A 20,262-nucleotide genomic window follows, 5' to 3' on the forward strand; every position below is an offset into this window, starting at 1 on the left:
TATCGTAAGCACAAATCATTGTGACTACCTGATTTGCTTCCCCTGTGGTGGTGCACAGAAGTGGACTAAGATTGACTAAGGACGCTGCCTACTGAAGGAGAAGCAATCACCTCCTTTTGCAACTTAAAACAGAATCCTAGGGTGGATTTATGACTTTCTCAACTTGGGTTTGCCATCTCTGTCAAAAGATGCCAGAAAAAAAATGCAGTAACCCCTTACAAGTAACACCTTGCAAGCTCATTGGCCTGCATACTGGCGAGGCACAGTCAGCAGTCTCACATTCAAGCAATTTTTTCTCTGTAGAACCCAGAAATTCAGCTCCAGTTCCCTGTTTTGGATTTTGCTCTCTCTGGAAGCTAGGGGAACAGTGAACGTAACTGATTGGCTATGTAGTGTCACCAAAGAATTCCTTCCAAGAATTACTATGTCCAAGACTGGAAACAAGATTGAAGGTCAAGATTCAAAGACCTCTGCAGTAGAAGATAGAAGATTCTACAGATCTTCATAGTGATGACACAATTGCATTGTTTGTTGTGTCATTAGCGGCAGCCCCCACAGCCGGCCTGGTTGAATATACAACACATGTATTATTGTCCTATTGTAATGAAGTGACTGCAAAATAGGTTGCAGATTTTTGGAGGGAAATCAGAACAGTATACTTCCTCACAAATCACTTTCAGAGATCCAGGCCTTCTCCATCCTTTTCCTCCAGGAATTGTACCCTGGCAGGCGTGCAGAGAGCTTACCAGGAAGTCAGAAAAACTGCAACAATTCTAATCTGAGTTTAATGCGTTCCTTATTCCGAAAGATGTCGCTGAGTGTTTATGTGTGTATTCCTTTATTCCTTTAAAAGCAAATGGAGGAGGCCTGGTTTAATATACATTCCCCAGCACTGGAGACTGGAGACACTTATTTTTCATTAGAACATTTCTACAATCTACAAAAGCCTCAAACCAAACTACACTTTACAAATGTTCAAATATGTGTAGACAAACATTTTAAAGACATTCTATTGCTGACACAGATGTGCAAATGCACACACACAACTTGTTTAGTGCTTGAAGAGAACAAATGGCAATTGAATAAGACCTTCTGGGGCTGATCGAGCGGCACGGTGGCTTTGTGGTTTAACACGTTTGCCTCTCAGCACTGGGGTCTCACAGCCTCATCTGGGTGTCTCCAATTTTTATGTCCTCCCTGTGTCTGTATGGGTTTCCTTTGGGGACACTGGTTTCTTTTCACAGTCTAAAAACATAGAGATCAGGTAAAGTTGGATACTATAAAATTGCCCAGTAAACTGAATACTCTAAATTGATCTGGTGCGCTTGAGAGTATCAGTGCGCTATTGGCTGCCACTTCTCTTTAATGTGTGGATGTGTATAAATGATTGTGTAAAAATGTGATTGTAAAGCATCCCTGGGTTTCTAGAAAGTGTAACTTCCTTCAATCACAAGTAGTTGTAGCTCAACAGGTAGATCACTACAGTTATTAATGACAAGGTTGTGGGTTCAATACCCAAGCTTACAATATTGTTTTGTGCACATCCCTTCAAATGAATGCATTTAGCTACTTTAGGTTACACCTATTGATGACACACACACACTAACACACTTGTCTATTCCCTATTATAAAGAACAGGACCTTCTAGAGCAGATAATCAATGGTGACTCAGTGTGAGGTTAATACCTGGGTTTGACAAACTGTCACTTGTAAAGCATTTGAATTGTTCCTTTTCTGAGGACAAATGAGGGACATTATACCTTTTATGTGTCTAAATGTTTCTGGTCAAACCCTTCAAATGAATGCATTCAGCTGTCTAGTCCTTATTACACAGTAGATAAGCAATGCCAGTTGAATAGGACGCTTGAGGACACTGGAGCTGACACAGTCAACAGGGAACATTCTAAGAACATTTAACAAAGTTTTTAAAAAATTCCTGGAAGATTAGCTTGTAGTGTTCTGAAATAGCATTTTAGGAATGTTTTAAAAAAACATGTGACGTTCCAATGGTTTTTATAATGGATTAGAATGTTTCTCAAACAATGTTCCCAGTCAGACAAACACCTCCTTTAAGGAAATGTTTATAAAATGTCTATTAAAACTAGCTAAGGGGCAGCTTGTCTTGTCCTGTAAAGAAGTACTGCCAATAGAATTGAACTAGTTAAAGCAGATACTGCAAATGATCATCATACCAAACATCCTGACCTCACTAACATTCACGCTCTTATCACTGCACAGTTCAGACGCCATTGTGGAGCATCACTGAGCCCCACTGAGAGGAAGAATGAGGGGAAGGGCTGAGTAGTTTCCGGAAGATTCTCTAAACTGCTGAGCGCACATTTTGAGGCAGGACATGTTTTGAATTTCCTGAAGATGTAAAGACAGGGCTTCATTTAATAAATCAAAGTCTCAATGCCTGAGCTCTTAGTGAATTGCCACAGTCTGTATTCGGTACTCTGTACACTGGCAGATTCAAACATGGTTAAAAATAAAGATAAAAAAATACATAAAGTACCCTACTGGCTGCTATTCTTGGGCACTATGATGACACTTCTTGTAATATACATTGATGATATTCCCCAATGGGTGCCCTTCCAGTAGAAAAGGGTGCTGTTATGAATGTATCAAGTATCCTTCGGTACCACCCCTATTAAGAGATTGAACTTAACTTTAGGAAACAATTTTTGGTTAGAACAAAGTTTTCTGAAAACTACAGTTAACATTATTGCAACCTTCAACCTGTCAAGTTTTCTGGATGTTCTTACTTCTTAAAGTTTTTAAAACTATTTTTAACTACTTTTTTAACATTTCCATATTGTTAGTATTCGTCTAACTGGGAACGTTATGTGAGAAACATTCTAATAACATTGTAATAGAAGCCATTATTGCAGCAGAACATTTCAGGAACTTTATTTCTGTAATGTTTCTGGATAACCTTTCTAAAAACCTTTTAAAGGGTTGCTAAACATTCTTCTAACGTTCTAACGTTATCTGGGATAAGGTAACCCTGGGCACCCTGATACATTGTGTGGGGAGGAAACATAGCCAGCTTTATTTGAAGTTTCTTTTTCTCCCAATTTATTTGGCCAATTGTTCCACCTGTTCAGCTGTTAAGCAGCTATATATCTACCATCTCTAGTGATGCCACAACACAAGGAGGTTGAAGACTAGCACATGCCTCCTCCGATACATGTGAATTCAGCCACCATCTCTTTTCAAACTGCTGCTGATGCAGCATTGCCGAGTAGCATCACAGCGCACTTGGAGGAAAGCGCAGCGACTCGGTTCTCATACATCAGCTCACAGGTGCCTTGTGCTGATCGACATCACCATAGGAGTTATGTGGGGAGAGAGCGCCATCTACCCATCCAGAGAGAGCAAGGCCAATTGTGCTGATGGCAGGCTGTATGACCAGCGATCTATCGATCATAGTGGCAGCACTGTTCCCCCCCTTAAACAACCTGAGTCCACCACTGGTAGGAGATACAAATGAGTGCTGGAAGGAACAGGCAGGAATTGTTCTCGGATGTTGGACTCATATATAAAAGCAGGATGACATGAACCACTTTATGACCTCCTTAAACATGTTCTGATACAGAACACAGATAAACAAAGACTCCATTCTTTACAAAAAAGACTCAATACAGTTCAGAAACACGTTCTTTCATGCTTTGATACTAAAGGCTTTACCAGATATTTGCTTGAATATGAAGAACTTTAAACATTTAAAAGGTTCTGCTTATACACTGTATGGACAAAGTACTGGGATACCTGCTCTATCATTGCTCCATTGTTTCTTCTGAAATAAATGGTATTATAAAGAGTTTATTCTGCTTTTGTTGGAATAACTGTCTCTACTGTCCACAAGAAACATTCTCCCAGAATTTGGATTACAGCCTTGCTGTAACTGAACATTTCCTTGCATTGTGCAACAAGAGCTAGTGTAAGTGAAGTAAGTGCACCACACCTCCCCAACTCAGTCCATCTAAAAGTTTTGAGAGTAATGGATGGAATTCCATCATTCCAGTAAACACAGTTCTTCTGCTCCACAGCTCAATACTGGGGGCTTTATACTTCTGTATGCACATGGTGGCAATAAGTTCTGGTTCATTTGCACATCTTTGAGTGCAACGTGTAATACATATTCATTAGAAGTCCTTAAATATTTGGTTATAGAATGTATATAAATCCCGTCCTTAAAGAAGGCTAAGTTAACTAATAGCAACCAATTTACAAAAGGACCAAGACCATGGCTTTACACATCAAACGCTGCTATTCTGTACAGCTGTCCTGCCAAACTCAGCTTGTGACCCCACCACAATGAATAAATCAAAATTCCAAGCAATTAGAATCAATTTAGTTGACAATTATGGTTGGCTGAAGCCAGAGAATATAAGAAACAACAGCAATAATCAGGTTTTCACATCATAACACTTTACCAACTCCCTCAATCTACTGCTGTAATCCAGTTAAATGATCTAAACACTTTAAAACCATGAGTATAGTTTTATATATGAAAAAAATTAACAAACTCTTCAAAGAATCGTCTATAAGAGGTTTTTCTGGTGTACGAAGACATTTTTTAGATTTTTTTTTGAGTGCACCTCCACCACAATGAAGGGATCACATCCAATGAATAATAAACAATTTAATTGACTGTTTTGGTTCGCTGGAGCCAGAGGAGATATATTCATAAACAGCACCGTTTAGCACAATGATTGGAATGAAAATAATTATATTATTATAATTATGATAATAATAATAACTAGACAGGTGCAGTTTCTGCAGAAAGTGAGTGTATAATTAAAGCTCAGAAGTTTTGCTAGGGAACAGTATAGACGTTGATTAATAAGGTGTTCCTATAGGTGGCTACTATGCTGTTCCTAAGTGGGGACTACCCAGATAGCAAGTATATACGGTGGCTCAAGTTTGGCTCAACATCATTGCTTACGTTGGCATGATGTTGGCAAATCGCGTCTGTCCAATGTCATTTTGGCCGGCGGGTCTATGCTGGCCTGATGTTGGGTGTCTACCATTGGTTGACGTTGGGCCTATGTTGGCCTGATGTTGGGTGTCTACCGTTGGTTGACGTTGGGCCTATGTTGGCCTGATGTTGGGTGTCTACCGTTGCTTGACATTGGGTCTAAGTTGGCCTGCCATTGGGTGTCTAGCATTGCATAACGTTGGCTCTACATTGGCCTGCCATTGGGTGTCTACTGTTGATTATTTACATTGGGCCTATATTGGTTGGTTTGTAGAAGGATGTGGGTCAGATGTAGACTAGTTTCTTTCCAGCAGAATGAGTGTAACAGATCCCTCTCAAATTACTTTTATTTGTGTTTATATATAAGGGTTATCTACGACCCAAAAGTGAGACATTCTGGGCGGGTCGAGGACAGCTTGTAAAAAATAAATACATACATTTTTTAAAAAACAATTATTTTGATTTTGGTACAGCTAGCAGAGAAACAGATTGCACACTGAACATACTTTGAGCGTAACTCTATCTACTTTCAACCCAGACTCTAAAACTCTAATCTGATCTAATTTTTACTTTTTAACTATTTAGTTTACATGGTCCTGTTCCTCCTCAGATTTATAAAAAATGCACATGTGTGTTCAAATGGGTTTTTTGAAGACTATTTAAAAAAAATGGTTGTTTTGTATTCTATAAAATTGGGCCGTGACTTAATCATCATGAGCAAACGTGGGTGCCAGGTTGAGACCAGTTGAGAACCCCTGTTTTAATGGTTGATGCCTCAACGTTCCATAATTGGTCTGAACCAAGTCAGAACCATCTAGAAAACTGTGTTCACACTGTGAATAAACCCATTCAGAGATCTCCTCTTCTGGTCAAAACAGATTTAGTTTTTCTGGTCTGGACCATGGTTTGCAGCTCCTTTCACACCCGGACCCGTGTAGAGGAGCATTGCTATTGGATGGCAGTCATGGTCAGGTTTGTACATGAAGAAAGACCAGTTCAGTTTGCTAGCAGGTGCAGCAGCCCAGCGCTGACCTGTAACCCAAATAGACGGCACACCCACTCTGTATTTAAAGGGTGTAGGCTTACGAATGTCAGGCTGCAGAAAATCCAAACAATACGATGTTGAAATCCCACCACAAGTTCAACACAGCCCAGATAAATCTTATCAACGTTCTCCTGACCATGTGACCATGCGCTCTCAATCACGATAGGATAGGATAGGATCTCCTGGTCCAACTACTGTAATTAATTCTTTACATTAATTCTGGATTTTTGCAGCTTTTAACTCTCAGGGAATTTACACCAACCACAGCCATAACATTAAAACCACCTCTGTACTCAATGTGAATTGGATCAGACTCTTTGATAAAATATATTAAAACTTTGCAACACTTTTTTGGTGTTGCTCTCTTTACACTTTTGCCTAAATGTTGATGTCAGTTCTGACACTGTCAGTCTGCCTGATCTGGACACTGAACTTAAGAAGAAAGACTCCAATTCCCAGTATGCTCTCTCACCAGAATTCCCTGACGCTACGGCATTCACACTCTCCGAGATTCTATGCCCTATACCTGTTTGGATTCACTGTGTATGACCCTTTTACCTGCTAATTCTGGTATGTTGTTTATTATTACTGGCATTTTTATACAAACCCTGCCTGTCTCTGACTACCCCTATAAACCTTCCCTCATTAATAATAAACTGTCTGATTGGTATCTGTGTGTGTCTGTCCACATGACAGTTGAAGTCTAAAAACATTTGGGTAAATGGTGGAAAGCAAATGCTTTGGGCTAATAGATCTAAACATACCATTCATTCTTAAGGCATTGAAAGGTGTCCATAAACTCTTTTTCAAAAATTAAAGCTGATGTCCGTAAGTTTTGGAATTTAGGGCTCTCTCTGGTAAGAATGGGTAATTGCACAAAACATGCGGAAGAATCGTTTGAAACTGGGCGGGTGTGATGCGGTCTCCTTTCAGAGCGGATGAATCTGATTCCAGGTTATGTTCAGTCAGAGAGAGAGAGCACACTCAGTCAGAAACTGCTGAGGGAAATGTCTTCAGAGGATGTAAGAGAGTAATTATATACGGTTGTCAGTTTTGTCAGTGTAAATGAATGAGCTACTGAGCTCTGAGTAGTTTCCTCTTCTGAAGTCTCCATTGCTCCACCAGCTGCTCACGTTCAGCAAAACTGAGCCGGACTCTCTTTTAGAGGCTGTACGTGTGACGTAATATGTAAAGACACGTAAAGTGGCCAGAAAAACTCCCGCGAAAAATGACCCGACACCCCAGTTTTTAGAATAAATATATTAGACTTAGCAGGGATGGTCTTTCCTGCACACACTATTTTATCACTTCTCCACTCAGAAGTGCTTCTGCTTTCAGTTTAGAAACAAAATAATACCAAATTTGGCAAAACCATAGAATTAATAGTATAATTTGTGAGACATTGACTCTGTTTCAACTTTGATTTGTGAATCTTGTACAGCCTTTGAATATGCACAATAATATTTATACAGTAACATAGCTTTATACTGATTTTGAACCAATTTTTGTAGAATTATTAAATCAAGCAGGAGCACTTTGTAGGAGATTTAAAGAGTTCTATTGTAAAAACAAAGGATAGTATTTATCTGTGTTTGCAAATAAACTCTTCCACTGTAGAATTGAAAATGTACACCAACTAGTCACAACGACAAAGGAAGGTTGTATTTTTGCATAAAAAGCTTATGAACACATTTGAAGACATTCCTACACTGGAGTTTTAAAACTTTTGAAATACAAAGGTGGATGCCTTTGTATTTCAAAAGTTTATAACTCTATTATAGGAATACCTTTAAATGTGTTCATAAGCTTTTTTCCAAAAATACAACCTTCCTTTGTAGAAATTGTAGAACTAATAATGTATGTATTTGAGTTATAGTTTCTGTAATCTATAATTATCATACCTTTTTCCTTTATCCTATTAATCTAGATCAGGGGTGTCCAAACTATGGCCCGCGGGCCATTTGCGGCCCGTTTCCTTTTTTGGAGCGGCCCGCGAGGTATTTTAGAAATAGAATGAAAGTTGGCCCGCTGTTAAGCAGGTTTTTATAATGTGAGATTCAAAGTTTGAACACTAGGTGTCAGAAACGGGCCAAAGAGTCTAAAAGCGGAGCGGGTGTGCATTTCTAGCGCAGAAAAACAAGCCAAAGAGTCTAAAAGCGGAGAGAGTGCGCATTTCTAGCTCAGAAAAACAAGCCAAAGAGTCTAAAAGCGGAGAGAGTGCGCATTTCTAGCGCAGAAAAACGGGCCAAAGAGTCTGAAAGCGGAGAGAGTGCACATTTCTAGCGCAGAAAAACAAGCCAAAGAGTCTAAAAGCGGAGAGAGTCTAGCGCAGTCTAAAAGTTGCTGTAATTAAGGAGTTTAATATTAAGAGACATCATGAAATGAAACATCAATTTGAAAAATCTTAGTTTTCACAACACTGTCAAAGATAAAGATAGTACGTCAAGTAAAATGGTGTGTAAATGAAATAATCAGGAAAAAAGTATTATTTAAAGTGCTATATTTCATTATTTGTTTTATTATAGAGTGTGGCCCGTGACTTCAAATATATTTCTACTTCTGGCCCCCCAACAAAAAAAGTTTGGACACCCCTGATCTAGATAAATATGCAACTGGCAGGTGGCAAAGTGTTATTATTATTATTATGTATTACAGCCTCTCTTTCTTTAGCACTCACTTCTGAGACACTGAAGAGTCTTCTTTAGCAGTGTGTTTAGCAGGATTGACACACTGAACAGTTTGTTCTGCCCTCACGTCATCACCGTCTGACGCATCCTGATTGGACATGTATTCACTAACTACCTGCTATTGCCACACACAGCGGCGTAATTACTAACACACACGTATTCAGCTCATTCAGTTCAGTGTATAAACACACAGTGGTACACACACACACACACACATGCCCTCATAACCCTGACTGAAGGCATTCTGCAGGTGTAGGATAGAAGACGCTGGTAGCTCTCAGCAGTGATTTGAATCTAAACAGACCCACCGCAGCTCAGTAAAGAGGCCGGAGGTAAAACAACACTCCAGATAAGTGTGGATTTGGATAAAGGGCTGCATCCTGTGTTAGTTTTGGACAGAAGGCGAGACACTGTGTCCAGGTTGTGATCTAATACTGAGAAAGGAACGCTATGGAGATGAAACGGGGTGGAAAAAACTACCAATAACAAATACCAAATACCAAATAAAAATATTGTCATTTAGAGCATTTATTTGCAGAAAATAGGAAATGGCTGAAGTAACAAAATAGATGCAGAGCTTTCAGACCTCAAATAATGCAAATAAAACAAGCTTATATTCATTACGTTTTAAGAGTTCAGAAATCAACATCTGGTGGAATAACCCTGGTTTTTAATCACAGTTTTCATTTATTTTGACATGTTCTCCTCCACCAGTCTTACACACTGCTTTTGGATAACTTTATACCACTCCTGGTGCAAAAATTCAAGCAGTTCAACTTGGTTCGAAGGCTTGTGGTAATTCATCTTCCTCTTGATTATATTCCAGAGGTTTTCAATTTGGTAAAATCAAAGAAACTTGCTTGCCTTCAGGCACAAGATATGTGTTAGTGAGGTTAGGGTGTTGGATTGTTGAATGGTCACCACTCCAGTATTTGGCATGTAGCATTCACCTACTTTAACCCTTTCAGACTCTGTAGCCATTACAATGGACATCATGTGTTTTGTTGCACATAACACTATTTGAGAGCTGTTGTCCATTAGAACAGACCAAAAACCAGCCAATGAACACGTTTATAAACCAATGAAACAGTAACTTGGCCCTTAGGTGCCCACTGAACTGGAAAAAAACAGAAGTTCTAGAGCCATTGTGTCAAAGTTAATTAACAGCTAATTTTTACTAATTGAAATTGATTTAGCATGCTTTTTAATCCGGTTTATTTACAATAGGTCAATGTAAAATATAAAATATTACACACAGGCTTCCAATACAATGAGAATAAAATAGATATAAGCTAAATATTTTAGTTAATTTGATTTATTTGCTGTGTAAATTTTATAGTAGAATATTAGAGTCTTCTTTTTTGTGCATTCCAGACAGAAAATAGCATTCTTATTTTTTTTTCTTGAGATAATTCAGGGATGAAAGTATTATGTTGCACCCATTTGCTGACACTGATGTGAAAATGCACTCACACTGCACATATAATAGAACTGAAGGATATAATCAAACATGAAGCTATTGGCACCATGCTTGTTGTGTGCTAGATTGATATAATATGGAACTGGAATGTGTTCTCTGGAATGAAATTGCTCTATCCAAAGTATTTGGGACCACTTTGGGATAAGTACCTGGAAAGTTGGTAAATAATTGTTGAGTTTAAACCTTCAGACCCTCGCACCAATACAGTAACTTGGACAGTAGAGACAGTTACTCCAACAAAAGCAGAATAAACTCTCTTGAATACTCTTGATTTCAGGAAAATAAAAAAATAAGCAGGTGTCCCAATACTGTTCTCCCAGCACAGGATGTACACAATCCCAAGTTCACCTCTAATCCAACCTGAACTGGAGTGAACTCTCAGTCAGTGCCACAGAAAGGCTTGGCCGGGGTTCGAAGTTTAGTGGCAATCGATCATCGTAAAACAGAGCAACGCAAACAACCGACAGAACTGACCCGATCCCTGGAGAACCATACGCACTGTTTACTGCGAGCACACCCATCAGTCACGCTCAGAACCAGGAGTTATGAGGCGTGAGCCAAGAGAAAGTATTTCTGCATTTATATTACATTCATTTAAATGGCCATAACTCAACCGTGCGGTCAGAGATTGGGCCCGGTCCAGCTATCTCACAACACTTCACAAAGCTTGAGAAAGCGTGCATTTAGACGATGTTCACGCCTAACAGAGCATTCCAGGAATATCTGATTTGGGACGAACACATAGCCCAAAATATTTAAAATATGTGGCTGTAAATTAAGATTTCTCAGAGTTGACTTTGCAAAAAGTCAAAGAGGAAAAGATTAATGCACTCCGATTGCTGCAAAACTGGCAGATAATTAAGGCCATTTCCACACCAGAAATATTTCATCTAGCTAAAATGGATTCTGGTTTGTTTGAACCCTTAGTGCGGTTCCATTAAGCAGGTGTGAAAACAGTAACGTGTGAAAACAACTGAGGAGCTGGTCTCGGTCCAGACCCAAACGAACTCTGGAAAGGGTCACTTGTGGTGAGAACATGATCTGGTCTTGATCAGACCCAACTATTAAAAATACTCCTTTTATTTGAGGTAAACTGCTGGTAATGTGCAGTTTAATCTGATATATTAGCCAGGTAACACTTATTAGCACAGCCATGAACAAACACTGTCTCTGCTGCTCCATGCTGTTCACAAGCACAGTCTGTGCTGTGTTCACTGCTTGTAAGCCTCGTGGCTCCATTTACTATGTGTACATCTGCACATTTAAACTGCACAGATATACGAGCTGGAAAACAGGATCTTCTCGCTATATTTACTTTCTTGTTCTGGCCCCAAACAGCTCTGACCAATCAGAGGAGACAATGTGTCTGCATGGTTTATTGGTGCGAATATTGGTGCATTTAGATGTATGCCTGTGTGAAACCAAACCAAACAGAGGGAGAAAATGCTCCAAATAAACAAACTCATCAACTGATCCGGACCAGAGAAACCAACTACAGGTGTGAAACCCCCTTTATGTGTACAAGTGTGATTAAACACGAGTCTTGTTTTCCTGACTGACCTATAAAAAGGCTTTCAATGGCTAGTTTTGTTTAGTGTATCTCTTGGTAAGAGATTATTGATTGTGATGCATTTGTAGACTCAAATTGAATTTTGCCCAGTTGTTGGACTTTGAGAAGAAACCTGAACTGTTACAGACTACTGTTGAGCTTTTGCTCTGAGCCCTTCAACCCAGCCTTGCTGTGGAGCAACACACTGCCCCAACTGCTGGTATGATGATCTGGGGATGATCGTCACCTCTAGTAGTGATGCAAGGGACACTTAATAGCGCAGAGATATGCACAGGACATCCTGCAGACACATGTGTTGCCTGCCCTGACCACGATTCTTTGCCAAATGTGCATTTATGGGAGCAACTGAGACACCAAATTTGGCAACCTATGAGAGTACAGGAATTTGCCACAGGATGCCATATATTTAGGATACAGGCTCCAACAGGGTACTAGAGCCTTCTTTCAATTACAATACAGTTTTCCACAATAACCTCCTCCTTTCACACTAATATTGTAATCACTTTTATATATCATCATTACATTCACTCAGACAAAGATTCACTACATTCTATATTCCAACAGTGAATGTACTTTGGTATAATTTCAGACTCATTAAGGTCAATAAAATAATTATGTATGTTATGCTGTAGATCAGAACAGCCTGTATAGTAAGGGATCAGGAATTATGATCAGACGTGGCTTTATGAGCCGCTCTCTGACCAACCCCACTGAGGTTTCAGGTTTAGATACAGGTCACAGAGCCAAGATCAGATTTATAAACCCATTATACCTCAATTAACCAGAGATAAGATCAGCTCTGACTCTGCAGAGAAAAGGTCAGGGAGCAGAGTGATCAGATATCGGAAGGAAAAAGGAAAAAGCCTTGGACTGACAGACTGACATAACAAGCCATACTATTAAACCATACTGCTGCTACACTACCAGTAACAATAATAACTAGAGAAGGAAGGTTTTTGAACCAACTTTAAGTAAGTTGGCTTGTAAAAGCATAAGTTCTAAAAGAAAACCAAGCCAACTTAATAACACCAAACCATGCATACTGATACTGCTGCTACTGCTAATAAAAATAACTACAGTAAATGGTACTACTACAGCTATAACTATTAATACATCTAATAATAACAGCAAACCATAATACTACCACTACTACTACTGCCACAGCTACTATTGTTACTACTGCCACTACAACTGCCACTATTGCTTTTGTTACTATTGCCATTACTACTGCTGCTACTACTACTACTGCCACTACTGCTATTGTTACTACTGCCACTACAACTGCCACTATTGCTTTTGTTACTATTGCCATTACTACTGCTGCTACTACTACTACTGCCACTACTGCTATTGTTACTACTGCCACTACAACTGCCACTACTGCTTTTGTTACTATTGCCATTACTACTGCTGCTACTACTACTACTGCCACAGCTACTATTGTTACTACTGCCACTACAACTGCCACTACTGCTTTTGTTACTATTGCCATTACTACTGCTGCTACTACTACTACTACTGCCACTACTGCTATTGTTACTACTGCCACTACAACTGCCACTACTGCTTTTGTTACTATTGCCATTACTACTGCTGCTACTACTACTACTGCCACTACTGCTATTGTTACTACTGCCACTACAACTGCCACTACTGCTTTTGTTACTATTGCCATTACTACTGCTGCTACTACTACTGCTATTAAAAATAACTACAGTAAATGGTACTACTACAGCTACAACTACTAATACATCTAATCATTACGAATGGCAAACCATAATACTACCAGTGCTGCCATTACTACTACTTCTATTGCTATTGCTGCCACTACAACTGCCTCTACTACCACTGCTGTTGCTATTGCTGCCACTACTACTACTGCTATTGCTGCCACTACTACTGCCACTATTACTGCTACTACTGCTGCCACAACTATTGCTACTACATCACTACTGCCACTACTACCACTACTACTCCTACTGCCACTACTACTGCTACTACCACTACTACTGCCACTACTACTTCTTCTACTACTACTGTTACTACTACAACTACTGCCACTTCTACTGCTATTGCTACTACCGCCACTACTACTGCCTCTACTACTACTGCTATTGCTACTACTATTACTACCATTACTACTACTACTACTACTATTACTACCACCACTACTGCCACTACTACTGCTACTATTATTAACATTACTGCTACTACTACTACTACTACTACTACTTTTACTACCACCACTACTGCCACTACTACTGCTATTACTACCGCCACTACTACTGCCAGTACTATTGCTGCTACTACTGCTACTGCTATTGCCACTACTGCCTCTACTACTATTGCTCCTACTACTACTGCTACTACTACTATTATCACTGCTAATAATAATACAAAAAAGAAGAATAGGAACAAGACAAACATTGCTAATTGTACTGCTACTTCTGCTACTACTACTTTTACTACTACAATAAACAAACCATTCTCCTAGTATTACTACTACTGCTTTTGCTACTATTACTACTAACAATAACAGCAGCAGACTGTTCTATTACTACTAATAATAATAAACACTAAACCAGACTAAATGAACTAATGCGGCTATTTCTACTGCTACTCTTACTACTACTATTACTAATAATAGTAGACAACAGCCAACCTTACTAACAGCACCATAATTCTTTCTATTTCTGTTACTACTAATTCAGATTGTGACTACTACTGATCCTACTACAAATAGTACTACTATTACTGCTACTACTATTAATATTAAAACCAACAACAGACTAGTAATGATACTTTTACTGGGGCTGATAAAAAAATAACAAAAGCAAACTATACTATTAATACTAATAATACTGCTGTTATTACTGCCACTAGTATCGTAGTAGTAGTTTCTACTAATACTAATTATAATAAATAGCAACACCCTATTAATAATACCACCATTCCTACTATTACTATTTCTACTTAATTATACTGTATTATTACTAAGTCTGCTGTTACTATTACTACTACTAATACTAATATTAAAGCCATAATAAGAGCAATAATTAAAAACAAATATTACTACTAAATAAAAAACTTCTTTTTGTTATATTATATAATATTATACAATATTATATAATATTATATAATATTTAATAATATTATATTATATTATATTATATTAAAAAAGTAACAAATCATAGTTACATTCTTAACTTTTACCCAATTAGAACTTTAAGAGAACCAACCCATAAACTTCTAAAAGTAAAAAATAATATATGTAATATCTTAAACTATAGAAAAGTAAGTATTATAATGATTAGAATGTTACCTTGATGTTGCAGTGGGCGGAGCAGTGCGGTGGGCGGGGCTTGTGGAGCTCCTGGGTGAACATGTTGATGCTGTGGATCTGCAGCTCTCTCTCTCGCGCGCTGCTCCGCGGGGCTTTTATGGCTCGAGCTGCGGGTGACGTAACGCTGCTTTGGCTGAGGGCGCGAGGCACCGGTGTGGAGTGACGCGGTCTGTTTCCCCCTGGCAGGAGCGCGAGCTCTCTATACCCATAAGAATAAAACCACGGACTAGTACACACTCTTCATTTACACCACACCTAACTCTAAACAAGAGCTTCAGCAGTGTGAATGTGCTGAATCTAATACTCATTAAAAAGTTACTTTATTGCAGTAATTCAGTTAAAAATGTGAAACTCATATGTATTACACACAGAGTGATCTATTTTAAACGTTTATTTCTTTTATTGTTGATGATTAGGGCTTACAGTTAATGAAAACCCAAAAATCAGTGTTTTAGAAAATTTGAATATTAAATAAGACCATTTGGTACTTTTGGCAGTGTGGGCAGTGTGCCAAGTCCTGCTGGAAAATGAAATCTGCATCTCTATAAAAGTTGTCAGCAGAGGGAAGCATGAGGTGCTGTCAGATCTTTACATTTTAAACTAATTTTCAAGATGCATTGGTATATGTCATGATGACATATATTCTATGATTCCTATATTGATATAATGTGATTACAATATTGGGGGGAAGAAGAAGTTTATTGGGGGAAAGGTTTTTATTGCTTTTTTGAAACTTTGAAACAGGTCAACCTGACCCACAGCATAACCACAGAGTTAAAGTATCACTGTTTAAACTTTATACTAATGATTGGCCATTAAAGATCATCCTGACTTTGATCTTTGTTGTTGGTTGATTTTGAGCTCCAGTGCACATTTGTTCCACATTTTAAGATTAAGCAGTTATTTAATCTCGAAATACAGTGGTGTGAAAAATCATTTGCTCCCTTCCAGATTTCTTTTGTTTTTTCATTTTGATGTTCTTACACTTCTCAGATTATCAAACAAACTTTTATATCAAACAAAGGTATCTTGAGTAAATATAAAAAGCACTTTTTAAATTATCATTTCATTTATTAAGGGAAAAAACTATCAATACCAATCTAGCCCTTTGTGAATAAGTGTTTGCTCCCCATAAAATAACTGTGCTTAATCACACTTTTTGAAAAGTTGATTAACCACGTGATTACTGCCAGAATCAAGAATCAATCTGACAACATAAAGCAGCTAAAATATCTCAAAAAGCAACACATTATGCCGCTATCTGAAGAAAGTTAATAACAGATAAGAAAAAGGTTACTAAATACTTTCTAGAGCTTTGGGACTACAGCAGATCACAGTGAGAGCTATTATTTACGAATAAAGAAAACATGGAACACTGGTGAACCTTCCCAGAAGTGACTCGCCAAAATTAATAGAAAAGGGCATGGACAACTCATCCAGGAGGTCACAAAAGAACCAGAACAACATAACTAAAAAGAGTAAAAAAAGAAAGATTAAAATGATAAAAAATAAAAAATATATATTTTTTTAAAAATTATATATATATGTATATATAAGACATAATCATAGAGTTTGATTTGATTATGGTTACTGAAAAATACATAAAAAATTGAATTTTTTTTTTTTTAGTTCAGGTTATTAGAAATGAGGAGTTTAAAATAATTTAGTAACACCAGTGAGTGAAGTTCAGTGATACAATTTTGCGCCAATGTATCAGTGCTGTGGGGATCAGTCATAAACAGGGACGTCCTGGAAAATGACTCCTGTGGAAATGACACAGGTCAGCTGAGGATGATGGGAGTTTACTAACAGGAAGAAGCTAGAGGTAGAACACTCCTCTTACATAACAGTATACCTCAAACTCACACTACACTCACTACTAACACTGAATATACATCTCACTTATCACTCAGTGTTCATGAATCACATACACCTACTCAACTTTCATCACGTGTATGAAAATAACACTCCAGTAACAGTCCAGTAGAGAAGTGGGCGGAGCTTCTGGACATGGTGAACATAAGGCTTGTGTTGTGTACAGTAAAGTTGTAAGTGGTATTAGTGAATATAGTAACTCTGTATTGTAGAGAAGTGGGTGGAGCTTCTGGACATGGTGAATATAAGGCTTGTGTTGTGTACAGTAAAGTTGCATATGGTAAGTGGTATTAGTGAATATACTTTTGGATGGTATGAGAAGGGAGGGGGTTGAGGGTGAAGTGATGAAGGTGATCATCCAAATTAGTGACCTCACTACTGAACACAATCAAATACTCCAACAAAAGCAGGATAAACTCTTTTTACTCTTGATTTTAGAAGAAATACTTTTTTCAATACTTTTGCCCATATATAGTATTGCGAAAAGTTTAACTATTACATGTTTCTTTTTTTTTTTTTTACTACAAACACTTCCACACCTGCGTCTCATTAATGATATTTTTCCTTTTATAGCTTCTTTTTAAGGAGATAAAAAAGAATAATAACCAAAACTATTGAATCACTTCCCGAGTTTCTTGTTATTTGTAAAGAGGTGAAATAAAACATGAAATTAATGGTGTGATATTCTACGGCACAATGGAAAAAAAACCCTCAGTGAATGTCTAAAGCAAAAAGCATTTATACAAATATACAGCTCTGGAAAAAATTAAGAGACCACTTCAGTTTCTGAATGAGTTTCTCTGATTTTACTTTTTATAGGTTTATGTTTGAGTAAAATGAACATGGTTGTTTTATTCGATAAACTATGGACAATATTTTTTTCCAAAATCCAAATAAAAATATTGTAATTTAGAGCATTTATGTTATATACAGAAAATGAAAAATGGCTGAAATAATATGATAATAAATTATACAAAAATGAGCTTGCAGACCTCAAATAATGCAAAGAAAAGTTTATATTCATAAAGTTTTAAGAGTTCAGAAATCAATATTTGGTGGAATAACTCTGGTTTTTAATCACAGTTTTCATGCATCTTGGCATCATGTTCTCCTCCACCAGTCTTACACACTGCTTTTGATAACTTTATGCTATTCTACTCCTGGTGCAAAAATTCAAGCAGTTCAGTTTGGTTTGATTATATTCCAGAGGTTTTCAATTTGGTAAAATCAAAGGCACTGTATATACAAATGTAAAAAGCTAGTTGCACTGTACATAAATGACAAACTTTGAAACTTGAATAGCTGAATTAATTGATTAGAAGTGTCGGCAAACATACAGAACTACAGTCTGTAATTATAGAACAGTGGAGCTGAAATCATAATAAGATAATTGGTGTAACAACAGAAGGGTGGTCATAATGTTTTGCTTCTTCTATGTTTGCCTGTTCTGTAACAGGCCTTCAGCCTCCCTGAATCAGTGCTGCCCAAGGGCATCAGCTGGCATTGAACCCATCACTTCCTCAGACACTGCCAAGGCTCCTGACTGATACAGCACAACACCAGCAATCATTTAAACATGCCACGCTCAAACGTCTTCAGGCTAAACTGTGAAGAAACGCCGCACCGTGATGCAGCAGGATGGTACTGGTTACGGGGCTGTTAGTCACTGGGGATGGCAGCGCCGCGTCCCGCTCACTGTAATCAGATCAAACAAGCGTCAGCGCGCCAGAGTTATTAAAAGATACGAGCACACCAAGCGTTTAAACAGCAGTGTACATATTGTAATCTTTACGGCCCAATAAAACGCTCCCATGTGGTTTTCCATTTCCCCGTATTTTAACGTTACTCTGCCTGCCAATCAGTCTTTCATGGCCTGGCACACTCCGAAAGAGAACGGGCATCTGAAGGCTTGCCTAATGTGCCAGCCTGAGAGAGCGTTCCTGCTCCTGCGGGCCTATTAGACCTGATCTGTTCCATGGTGCTGTCTGTCTTTTGTCTATTGTCTAATGCAGTTAATCTAGCAGTGTACACTACACTGAAAAAAAATATTGTGTTGATTTTACTTAAAATAACTAAGGCAGTGTCAGTATGATTCGAATCCCGGTCATGCAGCTTGCCTCCAGCAGCCAGAGTCTGAGAGAGCACAACTAAGCTTGCTCTCTCTGGTTGGGTAGATGGCGCTTTTCCCTCTCATCACTCCTAGGGTGATGTCGATCAGCACAAGGCATCTGTGAGCTGATCTATCGGAACTGAGTCGCTGCGCTTTCCTCCGAGCACGCTGTGATGCTACTTGGCAAAGTAAAAAAAAAAAAGAGGCGGAGTCTGACTTCACATGTATCAAAAGAGGCATGGGCTAGTCTTCACCCTCCTTGTGTTGGGGCATCACTAACGATAGGGGGATATACAGCCAAAAAGTGTGGGTGGGATTATTGGCAAAGTTAAATTGGGCAAAAAAGTGTAAATTGTAAATTTCATATCTTTTCTTAAAATATGTTTCTCCATCCAGTAAAATTAAGCTGATTCATTTAGACGTTTTCTACTACGATGTAAACAATGTAATATCAGAAATTTAATGGATTTAATGGATTTTGAACTTGTTTTATGTTTTTTAAGTTACACAAATACGTTTAGTTCCACCAACATGATTTTAAACTTAATTCATTTTATCATGTCTAATTAACTTAAAGAATAACTTTAATGTTTTGCCTACAACTTAAAGAATATTTGCAACTTCTTACTCTCAAAAGCAGTGTTTCTGCCCTTTATTCAATACAAAATAGCACTTTCCCTCTGCCAGTTAACATCATTACACTAAAGTTATGCCTGCACTGAATAATGTTGCCTAATATGCAAATAACTGATGCCAGAAGCCAGTAGTAAAGATGTACAGTAAATCAAATATTTAATGAAAGCAGAAAAAAACTTATTATGTGCATAAAATGTTCAGTAGAATTGGATTTGAATTAAAAGCAGATTTTACAGTGTATTTTGCACCCTCATGCATCATGTAATGTCCAAAAAAGTCCTAATATACAATACCAGTCAAAAGTTTGGACACAGCCCTTCTTATTCAGTGTGTTTTCTTTCTTTTTATGATTTTTTTACATTGTAAATTTAATATTACAGACAATATTAAATGTATACAAACTTATTCTATTAAACAAACCAGAATATGTTTTATACTTTAGATTCTTCTAAGTATCTTTGAGGACAGATCTGCACACCCTTGGTATTTTTATCTCATTGTCTTCATTAGGTACAGTCACCTGGAATAGTTT

The 20,262-nt window shown here is 38.0% G+C and overlaps 1 protein-coding gene across 1 annotated transcript in view; it reads right to left on the reverse strand.

Annotated features, from left to right (window-relative positions):
• slco2a1 (solute carrier organic anion transporter family, member 2A1) overlaps window positions 1-15,268 on the reverse strand; it is a 42,426-nt gene extending 27,158 nt beyond the window's left edge. Inside the window, exon 1 of the mRNA XM_022675472.2 lies at window positions 15,089-15,268. Coding sequence (XP_022531193.2) covers window positions 15,089-15,151 — 63 coding nt within the window. The 5' untranslated portion in view covers window positions 15,152-15,268. The remainder of the gene's footprint in view (window positions 1-15,088) is intronic.
• Window positions 15,269-20,262: the final 4,994 nt, after the last annotated feature.

The sequence above is a fragment of the Astyanax mexicanus genome, chromosome 5 (assembly GCF_023375975.1).
Source record: "Astyanax mexicanus isolate ESR-SI-001 chromosome 5, AstMex3_surface, whole genome shotgun sequence".
Taxonomy (NCBI): Eukaryota; Metazoa; Chordata; class Actinopteri; order Characiformes; family Acestrorhamphidae; genus Astyanax; species Astyanax mexicanus.